General features: G+C 36.7%; 4 protein-coding genes across 4 annotated transcripts in view; all 4 read left to right on the forward strand.

The window, feature by feature from the left end:
- The first annotated feature begins 941 nt into the window (after window positions 1-941).
- LOC126828672 (tripartite motif-containing protein 45-like) overlaps window positions 942-24,030 on the forward strand; it is a 57,796-nt gene continuing 34,707 nt past the window's right edge. The window contains exon 1 of the mRNA XM_050558591.2: window positions 942-7,543. Coding sequence (XP_050414548.2) covers window positions 1,251-2,804 — 1,554 coding nt within the window. The 5' untranslated portion in view covers window positions 942-1,250 and the 3' untranslated portion in view covers window positions 2,805-7,543. The remainder of the gene's footprint in view (window positions 7,544-24,030) is intronic.
- LOC130013645 (uncharacterized) lies at window positions 10,333-12,055 on the forward strand (the record flags this gene model as incomplete). The annotated part of the gene is made up of 1 exon (XM_056102487.1): window positions 10,333-12,055. A coding segment is annotated over one exon (1,167 nt), but the record flags the coding sequence as incomplete, so codon positions are not given.
- Window positions 13,739-16,047, forward strand: LOC126828666 (E3 ubiquitin-protein ligase TRIM33-like). Its single transcript, XM_050558584.2, has one exon. It carries the CDS (start codon window positions 14,432-14,434, stop codon window positions 15,971-15,973), a length of 1,542 nt encoding a protein of 513 aa, XP_050414541.1. The 5' UTR covers window positions 13,739-14,431; the 3' UTR covers window positions 15,974-16,047.
- Window positions 21,015-22,928, forward strand: LOC126828669 (E3 ubiquitin-protein ligase TRIM33). Its single transcript, XM_050558588.2, has one exon. It carries the CDS (start codon window positions 21,399-21,401, stop codon window positions 22,905-22,907), a length of 1,509 nt encoding a protein of 502 aa, XP_050414545.1. The 5' UTR covers window positions 21,015-21,398; the 3' UTR covers window positions 22,908-22,928.

The raw sequence follows: 24,030 nt of genomic DNA on the forward strand, positions 1-24,030 counted from the left end.
ATCAAAATTATGAATATTCACCAAAACCTGGCAGAAAATGTATTTTCAAACCCTTTTCCTCAATTCTACACCAAAAAGTCAACAAAAATCGCCATGCAAAAGGGGGAAAAAGGAAAAGGGAGAGGAAGACTAAAAATAGCTTTGGCCCCTGTAGTGGCTGTAGGAATATTTGGTGATCTGTGTCCGTTTGTAACATCGTAGTAAGGGACATAGACAGCATACAGCCAGCTGTGTGAAAAAAAAATCATTGCTTTATAGTATTAGTATACAATCTGGCTATCAACAAAGTGGTCGTTTACGAGTAGGCCCCTATAGACTTGAATATCCTGTTTGTATTACGTGTTTGTTAGAAGACGGATATATTTCGGTACCCTAAATCGTAAATTCCGCCGAGGTTTGCCGAATGAGATAAGCGGAAGTTATGTATCTTCAGTGAAAGTGAAAATGAAAGTAGATTATTCTTAGTAATGGTGGAGGCTCTTTGTTTAAATGACTTTCACGAACCTAAAATTATCAACTGTCAACATTCTTTCTGCTACAACTGTCTAGAAGATTACGTTCACAGAACGTCGACTAATGGTCAGTTTCTTTGTCCACTTTGTCGCCAGAATATTATTGTTCCTTCATGGTATGGATCAATTTTCATCTAAGCAGCAAATGGAGAATAACTCAATTCTACAAATTCAACAATGTGATGTGTGTTTAAATACTCAAGCAACATGCCGATGTCATGATTTTTTTATGTAGAAAAAAAAAGTCAAATAAAATTAATCAATAAGCCACCGTCTGGATGATCAAGTAACATAGATAACCTAGAGATTCCGGTATTCATAATTCGTAGAATCCGCCGAGGTTAGCCGATTGAGATAAGCGGAAGTTATATAATTTCTGTGAAAGTGAAAATGAAAGTAGATTATTCTTAGTAATGGTGGAGTCTCTTTGTAACATCATATTACATGTACTTATATTGAACAATCATTGTTGATATTGTAGTCGTGTAAAATATTATTATGTGTCGGGATGTTATAGACTGAAGGTAAGGGACATAGACAGCATCCAGCCAACAGTGTGTGAACGAAATGAGGCAATGTTTTATACAATTTAGCCATCAACAAAGTGGTGGTTGACGTGTAGAGACTTGAATATCCTGTTTGTGTCACGTGTTTGTTTAAGAGGGGCTAATATAGGATATTACCAGGATTTATTACTGTACAATAATACTTGATAAACATTCATTTTAATAAAACACAATGGCTGAACAGACAGATCATGAAGTATGCAGTATTTGTTTAAATGACTTTCAGGAACCTAAAATTATTGAATGTCAACACTCTTTCTGTTACAACTGTCTAGAGGATTACGTTCACCGAACGTCAACTAATGGGCAGTTTCTTTGTCCACTTTGCCGTCAGAATATTATTGTTCCTTTAGGTGGTATGAATGAATTTTCATCTAAGCAGCAAATGGCGAATGACTCAACTCTACAATTTCACCAATGTGATGTGTGTTTAGATATTCAAGCAACATGTCGATGTCGCGATTGTCAACAACATTTATGTGAGTCGTGTAAATCAACACATGATAAGTTTGTTGGTTGTAAAAGACACATCGTTGTCAAGTTACATGTAGATGGAATTTCAGACCATAGCTCCGAGACACATGATGTTGATATATCTGAGAATTCAAGAGGCGCGCCCGTACACCCCGCCGATTTCTGTCCAAATCACCGGAAAAAGAAAATAGAAATCTGCTGTAAAGATTGTTTGGTGGCGGTTTGCTTTAAATGCTTTGCTCAAGATCACAACGGACATTCATTTCTGGATCTACAAGAAGATGATGTGCGAGAACAAATCAGAGGTGAACTAAAAACACTGAAAGTAGAACTAGAAAAATATATCATCAAACTTCAAAACCTTTCTTCATCTTTACAAAGTACATTATCTGAAGTGCAAGAAGCAGCCAAATCGGCTTGTGAGAACGTTGATACGCATGTCAGAAACATTTGTGCTAAAGTTCATGAAATGGGAGAAAACATAAAAGAAGAAATCCAAACAACCTGCAACGAAGAAAATGAAAAATTTACAAAGCTGATGACCGACATTAAAACTCTGACTGAAGATTTGCAATCTGGTGACAAATTTTCCACGAGTATTCTGGAAGATAATTCTATTGTTCAAGTTTTGGAGAGACTGCCAAGAGTGTTCCAGGAAGCGGAACAATGCCGTTCCAGAAAGTTTAATATCCCGGATGTAATGTATCTATCATTTAAAAGAACGGAGATAAATGAGACAGTTCTACGAGAACAACTGGGTGAAGTAGATACATGTATACAACATGAAACAAGATTTATTACAACATTTAATATAAATCAGTTCAAACCCGCTGAAATAGTATATGGTTCTGTTAAAACATTTCACGGTTTACCATGGTGTGTCTCTGCATCTAAAATGTTGCCAGACGAATCAATAAAACCTGAAATGTTGGATGTTTTTCTACGTTTAATCAAAACAGGCCGACGTTCAGATATTTTATCATGTCAAGTTGATTTCTCCCTGGAACTGATCAACCATAAAGATGAAAATAGATCGATGACAAGGCACAGTACATGTAGTTTAAAAGACTTTCATGATGCCATAGGATGGGGATTTAACACTTTTACTACCTGGGACATATTAACAAACCAAGACAGTGGTTTTCTTGATTCTAACAACAACTTCAACATACAAGTTATATTGAAACTAATGGATGTTAAAAGGGACTTACGTCTTTGGAATGTGGCAACTGTATTACCTGGAACATATTAACAAACCAAGAAAATGGATTTCTTGATTCTAACAACAACTTCAACATACAAGTTATATTGAAACTAATGGATGTTAAATGGGACTAACGTCTTTGAAATATAAATAAATCTAGCAGAAATATAATGTGTGTTTCTTTGTTGTCAGAGTCGTTAGTAACTAGATTGTGTTGATTTCCTTTTTTTGGACCAGGAACTTGTCTCCAAGAGCTACTCATCTTCGTTGTCATTGGACAATTGTGGATTGAATGACGGACTTCAATTCTTGAAATGATACTATTAGAAGACGGCTGTGATGACATCATTCTCTGTTCCAGATCTACAGTTTGGCGGTATTTGTTCTTAAATATTTGGGCTAGATTTAATTATTTCAGAGCATTTCTAACCATTCTGATAATAGCACTGATTTGGAAAATAGGGTTTTGAATTGGTGTTATCGGAGTTTGGACACATGATTTGTAAAGGAGAATTCGGTGATTTCAACTTTAATTGTGTTCTAGCATTTTATACATCGTGTCCTTTCACTTGATTCATGGGGTCAAATTCGACGATTTTGTTTTTAATTGTAGGTTTTAACGCTGTGCAGGATCGATAACTCGATTCACCATTAAAAATGTGAGTAGCACAGCAGAGGGACTTTTAAATGAGATTAAATCAATTAACGATTACCTGGCGAGGACGGAAATGAAATACCTGGCAGGTAACTCCATCACGCACCTAGATTGTCTGGTAATGCCCAAATTACAGCACATCCGCATCGCAGCCGAAGCCTTCAAAGATTTCCTGATACCTCGAAAATATACGCATTTTTGGCGCTACATGGAAACCGCTTACAATAACGACACCTTCCGTAAGACATGCCCATCTGATCAAGAGATAGTTTTTCACTGGAGCTCTAAAAGGGAGACAACTCCTTTACCAGAGAAGAAAAGGCGATTTTATACGATTGATACAGAACCCAAGTTTACCCTGACTGTTCCGCATTAAATATATGAGATTATTTGAGGATGGAATGTTTTATTTTTTTATTTAAAGGATCTCTTTTATCGTAAACCTGTAGTAAACCCTGTCGTATTCACCAGGGTTGCGATCAGGAGTATGGACCTTAGGTATTTATAGCATTACTTTAATTATTGAAAGACATAAACATCATCTTGTGTCGGAAGCAGTTTTACAATAAAACCTGTTTTTGCATGAAAAGTGAAGATATTATAATATACCTGTTTTGTTTATAAAATGGATGGACAGTTTCAGCTTTAGTGTGGCCAGGATTTTTATAACAAGAGAGGATTGTTCCATGGGCAGAAGTATTAATGTTTGAATGTTTGGCAGAGATGGAGGTGAAAATTATTGGTGTACAAACATGTTTTGGATAAGGAACTCGATCAGCAGAAATAACGATATCTTAGCGTTGATCATAACAAGAGAAAATAGAGCATGGATATAGCTATCTTCGATTGAAAAGTATATCTTCACCCACAGACACCCTCAACCCTACACCTAGAGACACCCACTGCCCCCCCCCCCTTTGCCACCATTACTGTGTAATTTACTTAAGTGACTTGATCAAAATAATTTATATACTTGATTGTACAAACTGATGTCTAAATCTACACAACTCCAGTTTCAGTGGACATCAAACTATTAGACTTAAGTATTACTACATGTAGATCCATTTTCAGTTCCCTAAATTATCTAGTCAAAGCTTGTATTCTAGTTACCATGGATACCAGACTCTAGTTACTATGGATACCAGACTCTATATGGATACCACACATCTATTTTTAGTTAAATATGCATATTTCATTTCTGGGAAGTTTCTACTTCCCGTATATAATCTAGTCAAAACTAAGATTCTAGTCGTATATAATTTAAATGGCTGTCTAAGTTATATTCTAGTCATATATAATTTAAAAGGCTGTCTAAATTAACTATATTTCAATTTGTAAATTAAAGCCGCTGACCGCCATTTGTATGAATCCCTTGTAGATTGTGATATATGAGTGTGTCAAAGGAATATTAGTCCTATCTATGGTTCAGCTTTGTGACTGTCTGAGTATATATACATGTATAGTCCTTAAATAGTTTACAGGTGTTCATGTGACCCTAGGTGGAACTATAGTTTAGGGCTGTCCATGCAGGTACTAATTAAGTGTTAATAACATTGGTGGCATTCAGAGGGGGTGATGGCCTTTGGCATTTATTTCATGAGGGCATCCAATCAAAGAGTGAAATTAATATTAAGGTGTTAACATTTGTTGTACAAATTGCCCTATTCAATTTCAAGAAAAGTTTATGTCATCTAATTTTACATTTTAGAATTGTCTCCCTTTGTTAGTACTGAACCACTAGAATCCAGTCTTAATGGTTTACACCGTCATGGAGTTGGCTCTAGGCATTACCAAAACTATGCATGTCACTGCATTTCTGAGATTGTAAGGATGCTTTTGTCATCTGTTTAATGAAGTTAGGGAGATTTTGATTTCTGCACGAAATTAAACTAGGACTAGCCAACTTTTTTGTTTTATTAATTACAAATTATATACTTTTAACATTTTTGCAATTTATAATATATATATTTTATCAATTTTATTATCTAGTCAACAATATGTTTTACTGCTAATTAATAATATTTACAAGATTTTTAAGATGTTTATGTTTTATCTAGTCACAAATATTTGCCATTTTAAGTGTCTTGCGTCCTAAGAATCTCGTGACATGTCTAGTGTCCAGTAACAACCCTGTAAATTTCGAAGCATTCATCTCATAGGTATTATGTAATGTTTATCAAGTTAAGCCCCCCTGACACAATTTTCTTTCCGCAATGGCGTGCACTTTGGCATATCAATGATTATAGACTTCGGGAACGAGCATGAGGAGTGCGTGAAGAGTGCAGGCGTGCGTGCCATGTCGTAGAAAAAATTTTGAAATTTTCTAAAATTCGGCATTGCATCGATGTTCGTACCTCTTGTGTGAACCATGTGTACAAACATGGCTGACAGTGCGTATCAATGCAGGAAGACAGTGGGAACTATGCGTGTTGTGCAGGACACTGCGTTAGGGCAGACATGGACTATGTAAAAACAATAGTTAACCTATGCGTAAACAAATAGTGGTTGAACGACCCTGCACGTATGACGTCATTTGTGGATTGTGCGTTAGGGTAAGGCTTGGTCCAGGGTTAGGGTTAGCGCTAGCCCTGTTTACATCTCTAGACTTTGACTAAATCTGCAGGTCCTAACCCTTGCCCTAACCCTAACACATAATCCTACACAGTGCACAATGGGCCAACAGGGTGCAAAGAGGCCTTCACCGAAATGGCACGTCTTGCCACGACATATTGCGTGGCATTGCGGTGACAAAAATCGCTGAATTGTCGGGTTGGTATTATATTTTATCTAGTCACAAATATTGACCATTTTAATCTTTTAAAATGAACGATGTTTCTATGATGTTTTATTGTTTATCTAGTTGTTTATCATGTTAGTGACACAAGTTAGTTTTATAAAAGTTCAAACATGGTTTCTTATTTGACAGCCCCGCTTGTACGTGACAAGGAGTAGGGTCGTGGGTTTTCTCCGAGTCTTCTGGTTTCCTCCCAATGCTAAAGACCCCTACGCGCAAACGAATTATTGAAATAAAAAAATAAAGCACATGTTAGTCCCGAAATGACCTAGTTTGTGTCGATTGCTCTCGCTCTCTCTCTCTCTCTCTCTCTCTCTCTCTCTCTCTCTCTCATTTGACAGATTTTGGAATTTTGCATCTCTAGCAAACTTCAATTATCATGAAAGTTAAGTCTCTAGGTGGAATATGGAGTTCTCCTGTAAACTTATATAAGTTCATTATCATTCAGGACATATTTAAAGTTATCGCTCTGGGCCCGTTTCTCGAAATCTTAACTAAAGATAAAATCCAAATTTTAGTAGATACTTTAATTTTGATTGGCTAAGCACTAAAATCAGTCTAATATTATTCAATCAAATTAATAAAGTTTGGATTTTATCTTAGTTAAAATTTAATGAAACAGGCCCCAGGTTGGAAGTATAAACCACTAAACCTATCACATAATTAGGTCTTAGTTTTTAGGGTTGCATAAATATTGATCGTATAAAATGTACGACTGGCAAAGTTTTCAAACATAAACCTTGTTTGAAACATAAATAAATTCATTATGCTCTGGTTTCAATCACCCTTAATGGCAGCTGTGTCAGACCACTAATTAAGTCATTATCAAGTGTTATGTAAAGTTTATATACTGATTAACAACTCTACTTTCAGTTTGTATATTTTGTTATATTTCTGTCAGAATATTGACTTAATCTTAAATCAATATTATCTGTTGCACACTTGACACCAGATGGTGCACTTATAGCAACTATTTTTATAATTTTATGACATATAGCAACTAGTTTGATGTTATAATAGACATTTTACTGGGGTCTGTTCTGTTCAGACTGGAGAGAGAGAGAGAGAGAGAGAGAGAGAGAGAAATGGGGTTTAATGTCCACTCACACGAACTAGGTCATTTCTGGACTAACACATGGTTCAATTTTATTTCAATAATTTGCTTGCACAGGGGTCTTTAGCAGTGGGAGGAAACCGGAGGACCCGGAGAAAACTCATGGTTGGCTCAATGACAGACCGTATGATACAGGACAGCATGCATGTGCTAGGGATTCGACCATCCAACCCGCTGTTCAGACTCGACTAATGACGACAGACACACCATTCGAGGGTGCTAAGGTGAAGATTTTGCCCAGAAAGTGACACAATGGCCTGCTCTTATTTTAAATTCCAACTTTCATGGGTTCTTTCTTATGTGCACCCCAACAACTTGACATTGCCCCTTGCCAGGCCCGTCTGCATGCACCACTGACAAGGGGGAGCCATTCTAGAAAAATACCATGAACTCTCTCGACCGACAACTGTGGGCTCAAACACAGGACGTTATTTGAATTTAAACATCTGTCTACCATGTGCAGGACTTTAAAAATGTTTGATACAGGGCTTACTCTTCAAAATTAGTTGTGGGAATTTGATTGATATAAATCCATTGAATATTAGATTTTAATTTTATATATTTAAAATAATCATTGGTCAATATACATGTAAATCCATTCAGTAATTTATTTTAATTTGGGGCTGGTGCTGAAAAATAGGACATTAAACCTCATTTTATTTAAATTTAAATTTAAATGTAAAACCCAATTTTACTTGAAAATAGAGATTAGTGCAAAATCAGAAAAGTAGGATATTAAACCCCATTTCATTTAAATTTAGGTCTAGTGCAGAAAAGTAGGATGTATTAAACAGCATTTAATTAAATTTGGGGCTAGTGCAAAAAAGTAGGATGTCGTAAAACGGCCTTTTATTTAAATTTGGGGCTAGTGTTAAGTAGGATGTTAGAGGCCATTTTATTTAAAATGAAGTGAATCAGTTGGTAAAGAAAGTATTTATATGTTTATCATGTGAGAGTTATTGTATCATGGTGGATGACATGTGTTATAGATTTATTTATATCATGACAGGAAATAAAACAGGTTGTCTAGTATTATACTAATACTATATATACCATACTTATACTGACATATATATACATATTACATACTCATGTTGTCACAGGGTTCTAACCACAACTATATATAGAGTCAGTCTGTCCAACTATAATATGTGACAAGGAGTAGGGTCGCCTGTCCAACCGCGTGGGATTCCCTCACACTGCTAACAGAATTATTGAAATAAAATTAAACCATATGTTAGTCTGGAAATAACCTAGTTTGTGTCAAGTGGACCTTAAACCCCGTTTCTCTCTCTCTCTCTCTCTCTCTCTCTCTCTCTCTCTCTGTATCTCTCTCTCTCTCTGCAGGTCTAAGGAAATTTAGTCTTCCAATTTTTACCACTACATATATTTTATTAATAAAAAAAACATGACGGTGTAGAATTTCAATGACAAATTTAATATATTATATTCAATAATGTTTACATTTTAGGAAATCTTTCAATTTTCAGTTTTTCTGTTTGTACAGTTTGTAATTTGAAGCAAGAGATTTGAATTGATTGTTTTATTGTCTTTATGTTATTTTAGAAAAAAAAAAATATAAAATTTTTAAAATATGTAAATTATATGAAATAATAAAAAGTTTACAATATATTTTAGAAATATTTAGATAGTTTAGTATATTGAATGTAAAACTTGTTTACCAAAATACCAAAAGGCTCATATAAAAGGGAATTCCCCATTGGTGTTTACCGTTTTTGGGAAACAAGTTCGTCACAATTAGTATGTAGTGAATATAGCCTATATTTTTTTATGTAGAAATAAGAAGTCAAATAAGATTAATCAATAACCAAAATTGTATATTAAATATTATTATTTTTTTTTAGAAAATACAATATTTTCAGTTTCCATGATGTGTTACTGTTTATCTAGTGGGGCGAAATAAAACTTTCAAGATTTTTCAAACCTAGATTTTACTTGCCCTCGGAAAGTATGTCTGCTTGTTTAGATATATTAAGTACCAGTGCATATAAATGATTCCCATTACCGACAATTTGGCCTCTCTCCAAGTTCTGCAATAGGCCCTGACACTACTTCACCCAAGAACTGCCCCCCCCCACACTACTTCACCCAAGAACTGCCCCCCTCAAGCGGCCACACCACGCCCCCACCCATGAATACCATATTCTCCCGTGCAATGATAAGAAAACAGGGGAATATTAGTAATGATGTTACACTGAATTATATCTGAGGGGTATTAGCAGTCAAGGGAATATTTGCTGCTGATCATTTGGACGATCAAGTAATATAGATAACCGGCACTCGGGAAACCTCGGCAGATTCCCGTACCCTACATCGTAGAATCTGCTGAGGTTTGCCGAATGAGATAACCGGAAGTTACATATTTCCAGTGAAAGTGAAAGTAAAAGTAGATTATTCTTAGTAATGATGGATACTGTTTGTAAAATCATAGTACTTATATTTGACAATTTTTGTTGATATTGTAGTCGCGTGAAATATTATTCTGTGTCGAATATCCTGTTTGTGTTACGTGTTTGTTTGAAGAGGGACTGAAAATTGGATATTGCCAGGTTTTAGGACAATAACTTGTTATAGCATTCATTTTAATAAAACACAATGGCAGAAAAGACAGATAAGGAAGTATGTAGTATTTGTTTAAATGACTTTCAGGAACCTAAAATTATCGACTGTCAACATTCTTTCTGCTACAACTGTCTAGAAGATTACGTTCACAGAACGTCAACTAATGGTCAGTTTCTTTGCCCACTTTGTCGACAGAATATTATTGTTCCTTTAGGTGGTATGAATCAATTTTCATCTAAGCATCAAATGACAAATGACTCCACTCTACAGATTCAACAATGTGACGTGTGTTTAAACAATGAAGCAACATGTCGATGTCGCGATTGTCAACAACATTTATGTGATTCATGTAAATCAACGCATGATAAGTTGGCTGTTTGTAAAGGACACGTCGTTGTCAAGATAGATGGAATTTCCGAACAAGGATTAAAGGAAATTACCTTTGGGAAAACCAATTACTAATGTGAAAGAAGATATATCCGAGAATTCAAGAGTCGCATCCGTACACCCTGCAGATTTCTGTCCAAATCACCCGAGCAAGAAAACAAAAATCTATTGTAAAGATTGTTTGGTGGCGGTCTGCTTTAAATGCTTTGTCAATGATCACAATGGACATACATATCTGGATCTACAAGAAGATGATGTGCGAGAACAAATCAGAGACGAACTAAATAAACTGAAAGTAGAAATAGAAGAACATATCAACAAACTTCAAAATCATTCAACATCTTTACAAAGTAAATTATCTGAAGTGGAAGAAGCAGCCAAATCGGCTTGTGAGAACGTTGATACGCATGTCAGAAACATTTGTGATAAAGTTCACGAAATGGGAGAAAACGTAAAAGAAGAAATCAAAAAAACCTACAGCGATGAAAATGAAAAATTCACAAAGCTGATGACAGACATTAAAGGTTTAACTGAAGATTTGCAATCTGGTGTCAAACTTTCCACCAGTATTCTAGAAGATAATTCTATTGTTCAAGTTTTGGAGAGATTGCCAAATGTGCGCCAGGAAGCAGACGAATGCCGTTCCAGAAAGTTAAATATCCCTGATGTATTGTATCCATCTTTTAAAGAAGCGGAGATAAATGAGACAGTTCTACGAGAACAACTCGGTGAAGTACATGTAGATACATGTATACAACATGAAACAAGATTTATTAATACATTTAATATAAATCAGTTCAAATCTGCTAAAAATGTATATGGTTCTGTTACAACATTTCACGGTTTACCGTGGTGTGTCTATATAAAAAAACAGCCTTCTGGCGTTCTAGGTTTTTTTTTATCTTTGAACGAAACAGGCCGACGTTCAGATATATTATCATGTCAAGTTGATTATTCCCTGAAACTGATCAACCATACAGATGAAAATAAATCGTCGATGACCAAACAGTTTACACGTAGTTTAAAAGAGTTTCAAGATAAACCAGGAATGGGAGTGGTCAATTTGATTAAATGGGACATATTAACAAACCAAGACAGTGGTTTTCTAGATTCCAGCAACAACTTCAACATACAAGTTATATTGAAATTAATGCATGTTAAAAGGGACAAGCAATGCCATACAAAGAAACAAACACTATACGCCCTATAACTGATCTATATTTAGTATCTTATCACTACGACTGATCTATATTTAGCACAACTGTTATATATTTGGAGGATTTGAGAGGGGGGGGGGGGGGTCCAAAGAGATCATGTGTTGAGCATAGTCACTACCTGCTGTTCATTGATCACCCACTTTTTTTCTGGGAATTGCCGCTCATGGTCTACAGTGGTATTGTCGCTTTCTGGAACATGAACTTTGACACCAATCGTCACAGGTTTTGTTCATACTAATAAAAGACTTTGACCGTTACATTAAATGACTAGTTCCAAGGAAAGATTTATTATAGATATACAGAATCTTCACATCATAGTCTTGTCCCCTGGTAGAAAACAGGTGATCAGTACCAACATCATCTATTGTCTTCTACCTGGCATCAGTACTTGGTACCAGTGCTGTGTCACAGGCTACTACAAGGTTATACTAATGATTATGAATCGTGGTGATATAAATAGTCTTACTATAAATAGAACTGATATTTCACGTTTAAATAAAACACCTGTTACATGTATATATTGACTGGTAAGTTGAAATAAAGGTGAATATAGTCACATTTCTTACATCTCAACGTCATTATTCGGCAAGATACCCCTGCCCCCCCCCCATCACCACCTCAATTACCTTTTTTGCACGTGCAATTAAAAAGAGATAATGTTCAGGTAATGTATACCTCAGTTGTCAGTGGTGCCTGACAAGGACAGTTGTCTAGTCGTTCAGATGGGACGAGAAAGATTCCTTCAATATAAGAGTAGGCCACAGTACCACTGCCCGGTCAAAATTTCAACATAGCACATTGCCCGTCTTCATAAGCCCAGTCAGAGCAGAACAGTAGGACGTCAAACCCCGTTTCATTTTCGTTTTTTTTTTTATAAAATCATAACAGTTTATGAACATTGTTGTTGAAGAGTTATGTCCCTTGAATATTTCGGGGAAAATATACCAGCTGCTGCCATGGAGGATACGCCCACATTTTCGAGAGATGGATAGAGAACAAGCTAAAAAGAAAGTGATTTTTCCTACAATCAAGGGCCATAATTCAGGAAATTACAATTCGATATGCGCAAATATTTAAAGGATCCGAGATCTTTGGGTTATAAACTTACATTTCAAGTTTCAACAAAATCGGATAAAAATTGTGACCTCTATACGGTACGATATTTTTACGCTATTTGAGAACGAGGGGCGGCCATTTTGTCTGTTATTTTTGGGCCGTTTTTCACGAAATTCGAACTCAGCCGTCCTTAGGGTGTAACGGTGATATAATAATACGTTTTTTTTAAATCGCATAATAAATTATGACCTCTATAGGGTCCACAAGCTAAAAACGCGATTTTTCGTACAATCAGGGGGCCATAATTCAGGAAGTTACATTCCGATATGCGCGAATATCGAAAGGAACCGAGATCTTTGGGTTACAAGCATACATTTCAAGTTTAAACCAAATCGGATAAAAATTGTGACCTCTACAGTGTTCACAAGCTAAAAACGTGATTTTTCGTACAATCAGGGGCCATAATCCATGAAGTTACAGTCCAATACATGCTAATATCGACAGGAAGCGAGCTCTTAGGGTGATAAACCCATATTTAAAGTTTTATTGAAATCGGATAAAAATTGTGACCCGTAGACTGTTCACAAACAATTGTGGACGGACCGACGTACAGGGGCGACGACAATATACGTCCACATGAAAATGTGGGCGTATAAAAACAGGTTATTGAGATGAACATATAAGATAAGTTTTATTGTATAGAAACACCATCCATTTCTATATATTATACGTCGTTTATATTATATACAATAATGGGCGCGGCTATATAACACATCTAGGACACCATAATTACTATATATGCAAGTAGTTTATATATTAGGCAGCAAAAGAAACGTCAGATTGGTATGTTACTCTGAATAGACGCATTGCATAAAACTTGCCAAATGTTTTTTATTGTATATTTGTGACTACATCTCCAACTTTACCTGAGCAATAAGGCTCCTTCCCAAACACAGATTTGAACCACAATTGTGTCAACATAGTGTTCACAAAAAGTTGCTTTGATCCATTTAGTAAGTCGTCTGCTAACATGATTTGATTAAAGTACATCTCTGATTTTGAAATCGTACTGACGTTTTTTTGTGTGTTTTTTTTGCTGTTTAGTATATTGAATACACTGGCGAGGTTATGTGACAAATAAACAGGTTAATACCAGTAGTGATGATGGATTGAACATCTAGTGGATTTTAAGATTCGATGCACAATATTGAAATGACAGTTACTAACATGACATTCATGGTGTGTGAAGCAGGCTTATTTTCCGCCTGCTTTCACTGAAGTGATGTCACCTGAGATGAGAGATTATAGATACAATTTTACATGGTGATTAACATGAATGCTCATTCACCATACTGTTTAATATATAAGACATGTTATCTCCACCCTACGTAGATAGACTGCTGTTATATATATATAGCAAGTGAAAGTAGATTATTTTCGTTAATGGTGGAGACACTTTGAAACATCACTAGTACGTATATTGAACATTTATACAAATTAGTGTAAAAGTAAGTGTCATAGACAGCTGTGTGGAGGAAATGAAGCCATGCGTTAAACCATCAAGCTATCAACAAGGTGATCGTTTGGTTATGATTTGTATTTTAGTCGTGTAAAATAATATATTGTGATCTGGCCTGATCTAAAAGACTCAAAGTAAGAGACAGCATACAGGTGTATGGGAAAGAAATGAAGTCTTGTTTTATACAATTATAAAAAAACGTGATCGTTCATGTGGAAAGACCTAAATATCCTGTCTGTAACAAATGTTTGTATGGAAAGATAAGGGGCTGAATATTTGATATTGTCAGAACATTTTACGGGATAATAACTTGATAAATATTCTGTCTTAATTCATTTTGATAAAATACAATGGCTGAACAGACATACAGGGAAGTATGCAGTATTTGTTTAAACGACTTTCAGGAACCTAAAATTATTGACTGTCAACATTCTTTCTGTTACAACTGTCTAGAGGACTATGTTCACAGAACGTCAACTAATGGTCAGTTTCTTTGTCCACTGTGCCGTCAGAATATTAACCTCCCTGAAGGTGTTGTGAAGCAAATGGCAAATAACTCAAATCTACAGATTCAACAATGTGACGTGTGTCCAAACATTCAAGCAACATGTCGATGTCGTGATTGTCAACAACATTTATGTGATTCATGTAAATCAACGCATGATAAGTTTGTTGGTTGTAAAGGACACAGTGTGGTCACGATAGATGAAATTTCAAAACAATACTTGCAGGAAAAGTGCTCTGAGATTCCAGATGATGATATAAAAGAAAATATATCTGAGAATTCAGGAAGCGCGCCCGTTCACCCTGCAGATTTTTGTCCAAAACACTCGGAAAATAAAATAGAAATTCACTGTAAAGATTGTTTGGTGGCCGTTTGCTTTAAATGCTTTGTTAAAGATCACAACGGTCATACATTTCTGGATCTACAAGAAGACGATGTACGTGAAAAAATTAAAGACGAACTAAAAACACTGAAAGTAGAAGTAGAAGAACATATCAACAAACTTCAAAATCATTCTATATCTTTACAAAGTAAATTATCTGAAGTGGAAGAAGTGGCAAAAGTAGCTTGTGCGAACGTTGATACGCATGTCAAAAACATTTGCGATAAAATTCACGAAATTGGAGAAAACATAAAATTAGAAATTCAAAAAACCTGCAACGCAGAAAATGAAAAATTCACAAAGTTGATGACAGACATTAAAAGTCTGACGGAATATTTACAATTTGGTGTCAAATTTTCTACGAATATTTTAGAAAATACTTCAATTGTTCGAGTTTTGGAGAGACTGCCAAAAGTGCGCCAGGAAGCAGACAAATGTCGATCCAGAAAGTTTAATATCCCGGATATAATGTATCCATCATTTACAGAAACGGAGATGAATGAAAGAGTGCTTCGAAACCAAATCGGTGAAGTAGATATACACCATGAAACAAGATTTATTAAGACATTTCAAATCAATTCGTTCAGATATGTTGATGGGTTCTACAGTTCTGTTACAACATTTCAGGGTTTACGGTGGTATGTCAAGGCACAAAAATGTTCACATGGCAATCCAGGCTTTTATCTATGTCTGAAAGACACAGGCCGACGTTCAGATATTTTATCATGTCAAGTTGATTACTCCCTGAAACTGATCAACCATAAAGATGAAAATAAATCGGTGACAAGGCACCGTACACGTAATTTGAACCATTTTGAAGACCACACAGGATGGGGATTTGACAATTTTATTCAATGGGATATATTCAAAAACCAAGAAAGTGGGTTTATCGATTCCACCAACCACTTCAATATACAATTAATTTTGAAACTAACAGATATTAAAAGAGCAAAACCACGTCGTAGAAATAAACACTATCGTTATCGCTATCAGCACTATAATTGATCTATATTTTCACTTATCACTACAACTAACATATATTTAATAATTCATCACTACAACTGATCTATATGTATTAGTAACCCATCACTATAGCTGATCTATATATGGCAATTCATCACTATATGTGATCTGTATTAAGTAATTCATCACCAAAAAACCCTTAACTGCAGCCTTACGGAAACCCTTCATGACTACAGTACATATTGTTCAAGCTAACAAACTGTCTTCCCTCAGCGGATCAGTGACAAGTGTCATCTTATTTTCAATAAAGTTGATGCACGCCCCACCCGATCACTTGAAAGTTGTCATAAACCTTGAGGAAAACAAAATGACAAAGCCATTGTCAATTACAAGTGATGGTATGGGTGAGTGGGGGATCTCCAAAGAGGTCACAGCGTGGGGTGATCAAGTGTGTGCATAACCCCACAGTCACTATCTGCCTTTCCCCCTCCTTATCTACAGTGACATTGTCTCTTTTCTGAAATCCCAACTTTGGCACCAGTTGTCACCTAGATATAAGTTTTGTTCATAATATTCAACGAAAAGGACCGATAAGAGTGTTTATTGGCCAATAGCGCTCAAAGTATTACATTAAGTGACTAATTCATAGTCCTTAATTCTTTTTTCTTCATTTGTATGTATACTAAAATTACAATTTGTATCCTAAAATTATCATTTGTATCTTAAAATTAACATTTGTATCTTAAAATTGTCATTTGTATCGTAAAATTAATATTTGATTTACAAATCAGACCTTTGTTATATCAGATTTGTAAATTAATTTTTTATGAACGCTCACACAATCAATTGTTACATTATAAATATGTATTCCAGTTAATGGTGATAGTAATGAAATTACTTGCCTTCGATAAAGAAAATAATTAAAAGTAGTCTATTCTTAGAAATTATTCTACATAAAGAGCTGTATGGTTATAATACAGATCATGAATGTAACTGATAAATAGAACTGATATCTCACGTTTAAGTAAAAGATCTGTTATGTATTGTCTGGAAAGTTTAAATAAGGATGAATAAACGTAAATCTACTTTAGTTTTGGTCAAAATATGACCCCCATTGCAATTAAAATTATGGGAGCAGTTTTACCCAGACAGAGGCCTATTTTTATTTCAAATTTCAATTATTAAGAATTCTTTTATGTGAACGCCAACGTGTTCCCTGGACCTGTGTGGTTTTCCCTATCCGAACGACTAGACATTGTACTTGTTAGACCCTCTCTAAGTTTCTCGATCAACTCCGGGACCGAACCCCGCCCCCTCCTGGTTATTGAGCCATTTTCGGAAGCTAGTTTGTCCGTTTGCACTAATACAACGGAATTTTGTTAGTTACCTAAGCTACAGCGAATTCCACACCAACTCACCCTTCTGAAAATGCACTGTGTTTTGTCTGGAGAGTAATTGTACCACGCTTAAATTAAATCAAGACCGTTCAGTGAGAATCTAGTCGTGGTGCGCATAGGTTGGCCGACTCAATGCTGTACAGGTCACAGATCGCAATGTACAATGACGGTCAGATCTGAATATTAAGGCCGCCTGCAGAATTCGTCAAGATCTCGAGAGGTAGAGGTAGGGTTAGGCTTAGTGCTAGCCCTTTTTACATCTCGTGACCTTGAGATCAGCAGGTGGCTTTAATTAGACCCAACCGTACAATGAAAGCGGGAAGCCCCCCCCCCCCCGGCGATATCCATTACCTTTGGATCCGTCCTTGCCGTGTTTGAAGAGTTATTTCGAGACCTGATCAAACAGGTTTTTAAGATGAACATAAAAGATAAGTTTTATTGTACAGACCAACCCATAACATCTAAGATACCATACATTACTATATTTTTTATATACAATAATAAAAATCGTTTTCTAGCGCTGATCATTCAGTCAGTCTGAATGGTACAGGGCAGTACAAATACAGGGCCGATGGAAGCAACTTTTGATTGGGGGCGGGGCTGGGGTGGGGTCTGACATTCTAGGACTTTAGGCGAATAGGGATCTAGAGGCGCTTTCTGGCGAATGAAATTATTCAGCCATGAAGTGAAATTCTATTTCTTTTCTAAATCCCTTACTATGCAAGCACATTCGATAGTGGTTTCCTGCGATGCTGAACGTGGCAAAATATATGCATAATAATTCCAAGGTTGTGGACACTCTAGATGTCACAATTTGTATACGATTTGGATTAAACTGACAATATATGTTTATAACTGAAAGATCTCGACATTTTTAGCTTGTGGATCCTCTAGAGCTCACAGTTTTTATTTGATTGTCAAAACCGTTCAAATATATCACCGTAGCACCATAATTACGACAGAGTGCCAATTTCGTGGAAATCGGACTGAAACTGCCCGACAAAATGACCGCTACCCTTAAAAGCATGTTATAACCAAGTTTGAAGGTCAGAGGTTCGAATTTTCATCCAATTGTGATATATCCTAAAGGCCTGGGTTCGTTTCGATATTGGCCCGTATTGGATAGTAGCTTTCTGGATTATGACCCCCTTATTTATGAAATATCACGTTTTATCTTGTGGACCCTGTCGATGTCTCCATTTGTTTATCTTGTTTTCAAAACTGTTCAAATCTATCACCGTTACATCATAATCGGACCGAAACGTTCAGTCAAATGGCCACTCTCCTTAAGGCTGTGGACCATCTAGAGGTCAGATGTTTTATCCGATTTAGATGAATTTAAAATGAGTATCACTAGCTCTTAGATGAGTTCAGTTTTGGTGCTCATTGGCCAGCGGCCTTTTACGCAAAATGTGAAATATGAATGAAATTTGTGGACCTTCCAGAGGCAACAATTTTTGCTTGATTCATGAGATGAAACTTAAACTATGTGTTAAGGATCGAAAATTCTTGGATGATTTCGACTTTGGTACACAGCTGACCTCACATTCTAAAGCTATAACCCCTGCTTTTTATGCACGATGTGAAATATGTATGAATTTTTAGGCCATCCATTTTAACTTGTCATAATTTGTAGCAGGGAATTATTTGATAGATAGGGACACAGGGGAAGAGTTAAGAAAAAAACTATATCCCGTCGATTTGTTTCATTACCTAATCCGTCATAGATACGGAAGTGAGATGGGGTTGAAATAAACATCGACTGTTCAGTTAACTAATCCTGACCCTCGCAACCATAGGCGTAGAAGCCAGGGGGATGGGGCCGGGCGGGGTGCCCTCTAACTTTCAGGCAACCTTATTTTTCGGGCAGACGGGTTAAGTGAAAAGAAAAATTAATATTTCATCGAGTTGGCAAAATAAAGTGCCCGAAATCTTATAACACACTAATGTAACTTTTCTTTTAATTGAATACCACGAATTTGTACTGAATTGACGATGGATTAAAGCATTTTGTCTGGCGTCACTCTACTTTGTGCGGCATCTTTTCGGTCATTATTATTTGTGAATGCAGCTGCAACAGTCTGATAGGATGGTTGGAATTCAAGTCGGCATAGAGTGGGATTTCGGTTGAAAACCGAGAGAGAAATGGGGTTTAACGTCCACTCGACACAAACTAGGTCATTTCGGGACTAACGTATGGTTTAATTTAATTTCAATAATTCGCTTGCGCGTAGGGGTCTTTAACAGTGGGAGGAAACCGGAGGACCCGGAGAAAACCCACGAGGTTGGACAGGCGACCCTGTTCCTTGCCACGTACAAGCGGGGAATCGAAACCACGCCAGTTGACTCAATGACAGACTTTATGATACAGCGTGCACACGCTAACCATTCAGTCTCCCCCCCCCCTCTTGCCCCGGTTGAAAACCGATTGGAAACTGGCTCGAATTGCAGAAAAACGCATTTTTTGCGGTCAAATTTTCAAATTTTTCTTGGAGAGCGTGAGGACCCCATACACGGCGACGACTGATTGATTATTTGGGATTTGGGATTCAGGTAAGTCTCCTACCATAGGCTATATTGGTCCACATTGAAGCATCTGTATTCACAGGCTGGTCCAGCAGGAAAACGCGTTTGCGCTGCAGATAAATTTTCAAACATTCACCGAGCTCGTACGCCTTTTCATCACGGGACTATTTTATGTATAGATTTAACTGATATTTCTAGATGTATCTTGATAAAAGGACAGCGGTGAAACGTGAAACACCCTTCATAAAAGGCTTTTGATTAAAAATTTTAAAAATCACGTCATGCTCCAAATGTATAAAGAATTTATTTATCGTTGATGTTATACATACGTATACAATTTCATACACCGTCATCTTTATATTATATATTATTATTAGCATACTTATTCAACAAGGGCGTTACTCACATGTTTTTAAACATAGGGGCATAAACGGTCTGACAATTAATTTTATTTGCGCAAACCAGTGAGGTGTTACATAGAAATAGAAGATGTTAATACAACCAGTGAGGTGTTACATAGAAATAGAAGATGTTAATACAACCGTCTTAATCCAATATCCCACTATCATGATTCGCGCCAGGAAAACGTGTCTACGGCCGTCAAATTTTCCAAAATATCTTTAAGGGGGCGGGGGGGGGGGGGTCCTACACGGTAAGGTTTGCTCTTTCCCCTCTCGCAGCCGACCGGCACCACCATCTATAACCCAAAAATAAATTTTGGGGGCATTTCAGGTTCTGCGCCCCTAACAGTTATCGAGCCCGTACGTCTTTGCTCGCAACTGGGGATCTCTCAACCCAGGGATCAGTAAAGAGCATAATAGGGTTTTCTTCTGAAAGTCTAGGCTCTAGACGTGTCACTTCAATGTTAAAATCAGACCTCTTTGTATCTAACGGCATAATTACTTACGTGCAATAAGCCGGAGAAACAAGTACTTGCCGCCAAATTATTGAGGGTGGGGGGACCCCGTAGCCCCCCCCCCCCACTCCGCCGCGCCTGAAATAATGATGTTGGACTGAATACGTGGTTTAACATACACTAATGGGTGCGGCTATGTGATTACAAATAATAATGCTCGACTGAATATAAATATATGGCAGTGATAGTAACAGTCACTTCAATGTGTGTGTGAAATAGATTACAGATATATATGGTGATTAACGTGAATGCTCGTTCACCATACTGTTTAGACACGGCGTCTCCATCGTACGTAGATATAATGATGTTAAATATCTTAAGTGAAAGTGAAAGCAGACTATTCTCGCTACTGGTGGAGGCTCTTTGAAACATCACTAGTACGTATATTATTTTGTGACCTAAAGTTATAGACTGAAAGTAAGGGACATAGTCAGCAACCGCCAGGTGTATAGAAAGAAATGAGGCCATCCTTTATTGTGCCATTTAGCTATCAACACAGTGATCGTTCATGTGTATAGACTTGAATATCCTGTATGTATTAAATGGAGAAGAAATGGCAGGATATTGGATATTACCAGGATTTATTACTGGACAATAACCGGATAAACATTCATTTTAATAAAACACAATGGCTGAACAGACATATAAGGAAGTATGTAGTATTTGTTTAAACGACTTTCAGGAACCCAAAATTATTGAATGTCAACACTCTTTCTGTTACAACTGTCTAGATGATTACGTTCACAGAACGTCATCTAATGGTCAGTTTCTTTGTCCACTTTGCCGTCAGAATATTAAACTTCCTGAAGCTGGTGTGAAGCAAATGGCAAATAACTCAACTCTACAAATTCAACAATGTGACGTGTGTTCAAACAATCAAGCAACATGTCGATGTTGCGATTGTCAACAACATATATGTGATTCATGTAAATCAAAGCATGATAAGTTTGTTGGTTGTAAAGGTCACCTTGTTGTCAGCGTACATGAAATTTCAAAACAAGACTTACAGCAAAATAGCACTGAGAATCCAGACGCAGGTGTAAAGGAAGACATTTCAGAGCAATCGAGCAGGAAGTACATTCACCCTGAAGATAACTGCTCAAAACACTCCGAAAAGAAGATTGAAATCTACTGTAAAGATTGTTTGGTGGCGGTCTGCTTTAAATGCTTTGTCAACGAGCACAACGGACATACATATCTGGATCTACAAGAAGACGATGTGCGTGAACAAATCAGAGACGAACTAAAAACATTGAAAATAGAAATAGAAAAACATATCAACAAACTTCAAAATCATTCAACATCTTTACAAAGTAAATTATCTGACGTGGAAGTAGCAGCCAAATCGGCTTGTGAGAACGTTGATACGCATGTTAGAAACATTTGTGCTAAAGTTCACGAAATGGGAGAAAACGTAAAAGCAGAAATCCAGAAAACATACAGCGATGAAAATGAAAAATTCACAAAGCTGATGACAGACATAAGCAATCTAACTGAAGATTTGCTATCTGGTTTTAAATGTTCCACCAATATTCTAGAAGATACCTCAATTGTTCAAGTTTTGGAGAGATTGCCAAATGTGCGCCAGGAAGCGGACGAATGCCGTTCCAGAAATTTTAATATCCCTGATGTAATGTATCCATCGTTTTCAGAAATGGAGATAAATGAAAGAGTTCTACGAGAACAACTCGGTGAAGTAAATATACACCATGAAACAAGATTTATTAACACGTTTAATATAAATCAGTTAAAATCTGCTGAAAGAGTATTTAGTTCTGTTACAACATTTCACGGGTTACCGTGGTGTGTCTATGCATCTAAAATGTTGCCTGACGAATCAAGAAAACATGAAATGTTGGGAGTTTTTCTATGTTCAAATAAAACAGGTCCACGTTCAGATATTTTATCATGTCAAGTTGATATCTCCCTGGAACTGATCAACCAAACAGATGAAAACAGATCGATAAGAAGACACGGTATAAGTAGTTTAAAAGACTTTCAAGATAGTCAAGTGTTGGGATGTGGCAATTGTATTACCTGGGACATATTAACAAACGAAGACAGTGGGTTTATAGATTCTAACAACAACTTCAACATACAAGTTATATTGAAACTAATGAATGTTGAATTGGACTAAAGTCTTTGAAATATAAATAAATCTAGCAGATATATAATACTTATTTCTTTGTTGTTCAGATTGTGTTGATTTCCTTTTTAGGCCAGGAACTTGTCTCCAAGAGCTACTCAACTTCGTTGCCATTGGACAATTGTGCATTGAACGACGGACTTCGATTCTTGAAATGACACTATTAGAAGACGTCTGTGATTGGAGTAATAGTAGGTCTCATTACACCCCCCACTGTACGTTCAGGAACCATCCTATTGACTCCTTGTCGAAAAGTTTTCAGTTCAGAGCTGAACTAATGGCAAAGCAGCCATTGCATCGAGTACCCTGTCCAACTTATTAATTATTATTGAAGAAAAATCCTGATAGCTGAGGCTACTTCAACTGAGATGAAAACAGATGACACAATTCCCAACTGGGGTTCCGAGTTTTAGAAAATCACACAATTCTGATTTTTATTCTGCTACTTTTGTGTGTCTAGTTTTCAAACTCAAACTGCAGTTCCAGAAAATTCGCTCCATGTAGATTCATGTTTGGGCCAAAAATGATACCCCCCACCCAACCCCAGGAAAATCGGCCCCTTACGCCTATGGTTATCGTTTCTACCAATAACTGACAAGGACAGATCAGGACTGATAAGAGAGTTGTTTGGTCATTAGCGTTCAATGTTTTGCATCAAGTCACCGACAAGGAATGATATACATATGCAGTTGTCGGCCCTTGTCCGTGATAAGTAGGACCATTTAGTATCCTTGTCTGTCAGAAACTGGATAATTAGCAGGCATCGATATTTCCGCGCACATGCGCACGGCGTGCGCAGGCACAATCTTTTCAAAAAAATTTTTGCAGGCACATTTTTAAAAATGTAGCCACGCCGGGCGGCGCCTGCGCCCGGCAATATTTTTTGCCGCCCAGCACAAAGAAAAAATCGAAGAAAGCCGCCCAGTCGTATTTAGACCCCTTCGTCCTTCTCTGTACACAAACTCGGCGCTCGAAATTTACCACGGCAAAAACGGCAAAGCCATAATAAAAGCCAACGTACGTACGTAAACCATGTCACGGCACAATTTATTTTTGTGTGCCGTAGTAGACCCTATCATCTCAAATTAGTTTAAAGAAAGATGTATTGGTATTT

The sequence above is a fragment of the Patella vulgata genome, chromosome 7 (genome assembly GCF_932274485.2).
Source record: "Patella vulgata chromosome 7, xgPatVulg1.2, whole genome shotgun sequence".
NCBI lineage: Eukaryota > Metazoa > Mollusca > Gastropoda > Patellidae > Patella > Patella vulgata.

Coding starts and splice junctions, on each gene's coding strand:
- LOC126828666 (XM_050558584.2), top strand. CDS start 14,432: ATGGCTGAACAGACATACAGGGAAGTATGCAGTATTTGTTTAAACGAC.
- LOC126828669 (XM_050558588.2), top strand. CDS start 21,399: ATGGCTGAACAGACATATAAGGAAGTATGTAGTATTTGTTTAAACGAC.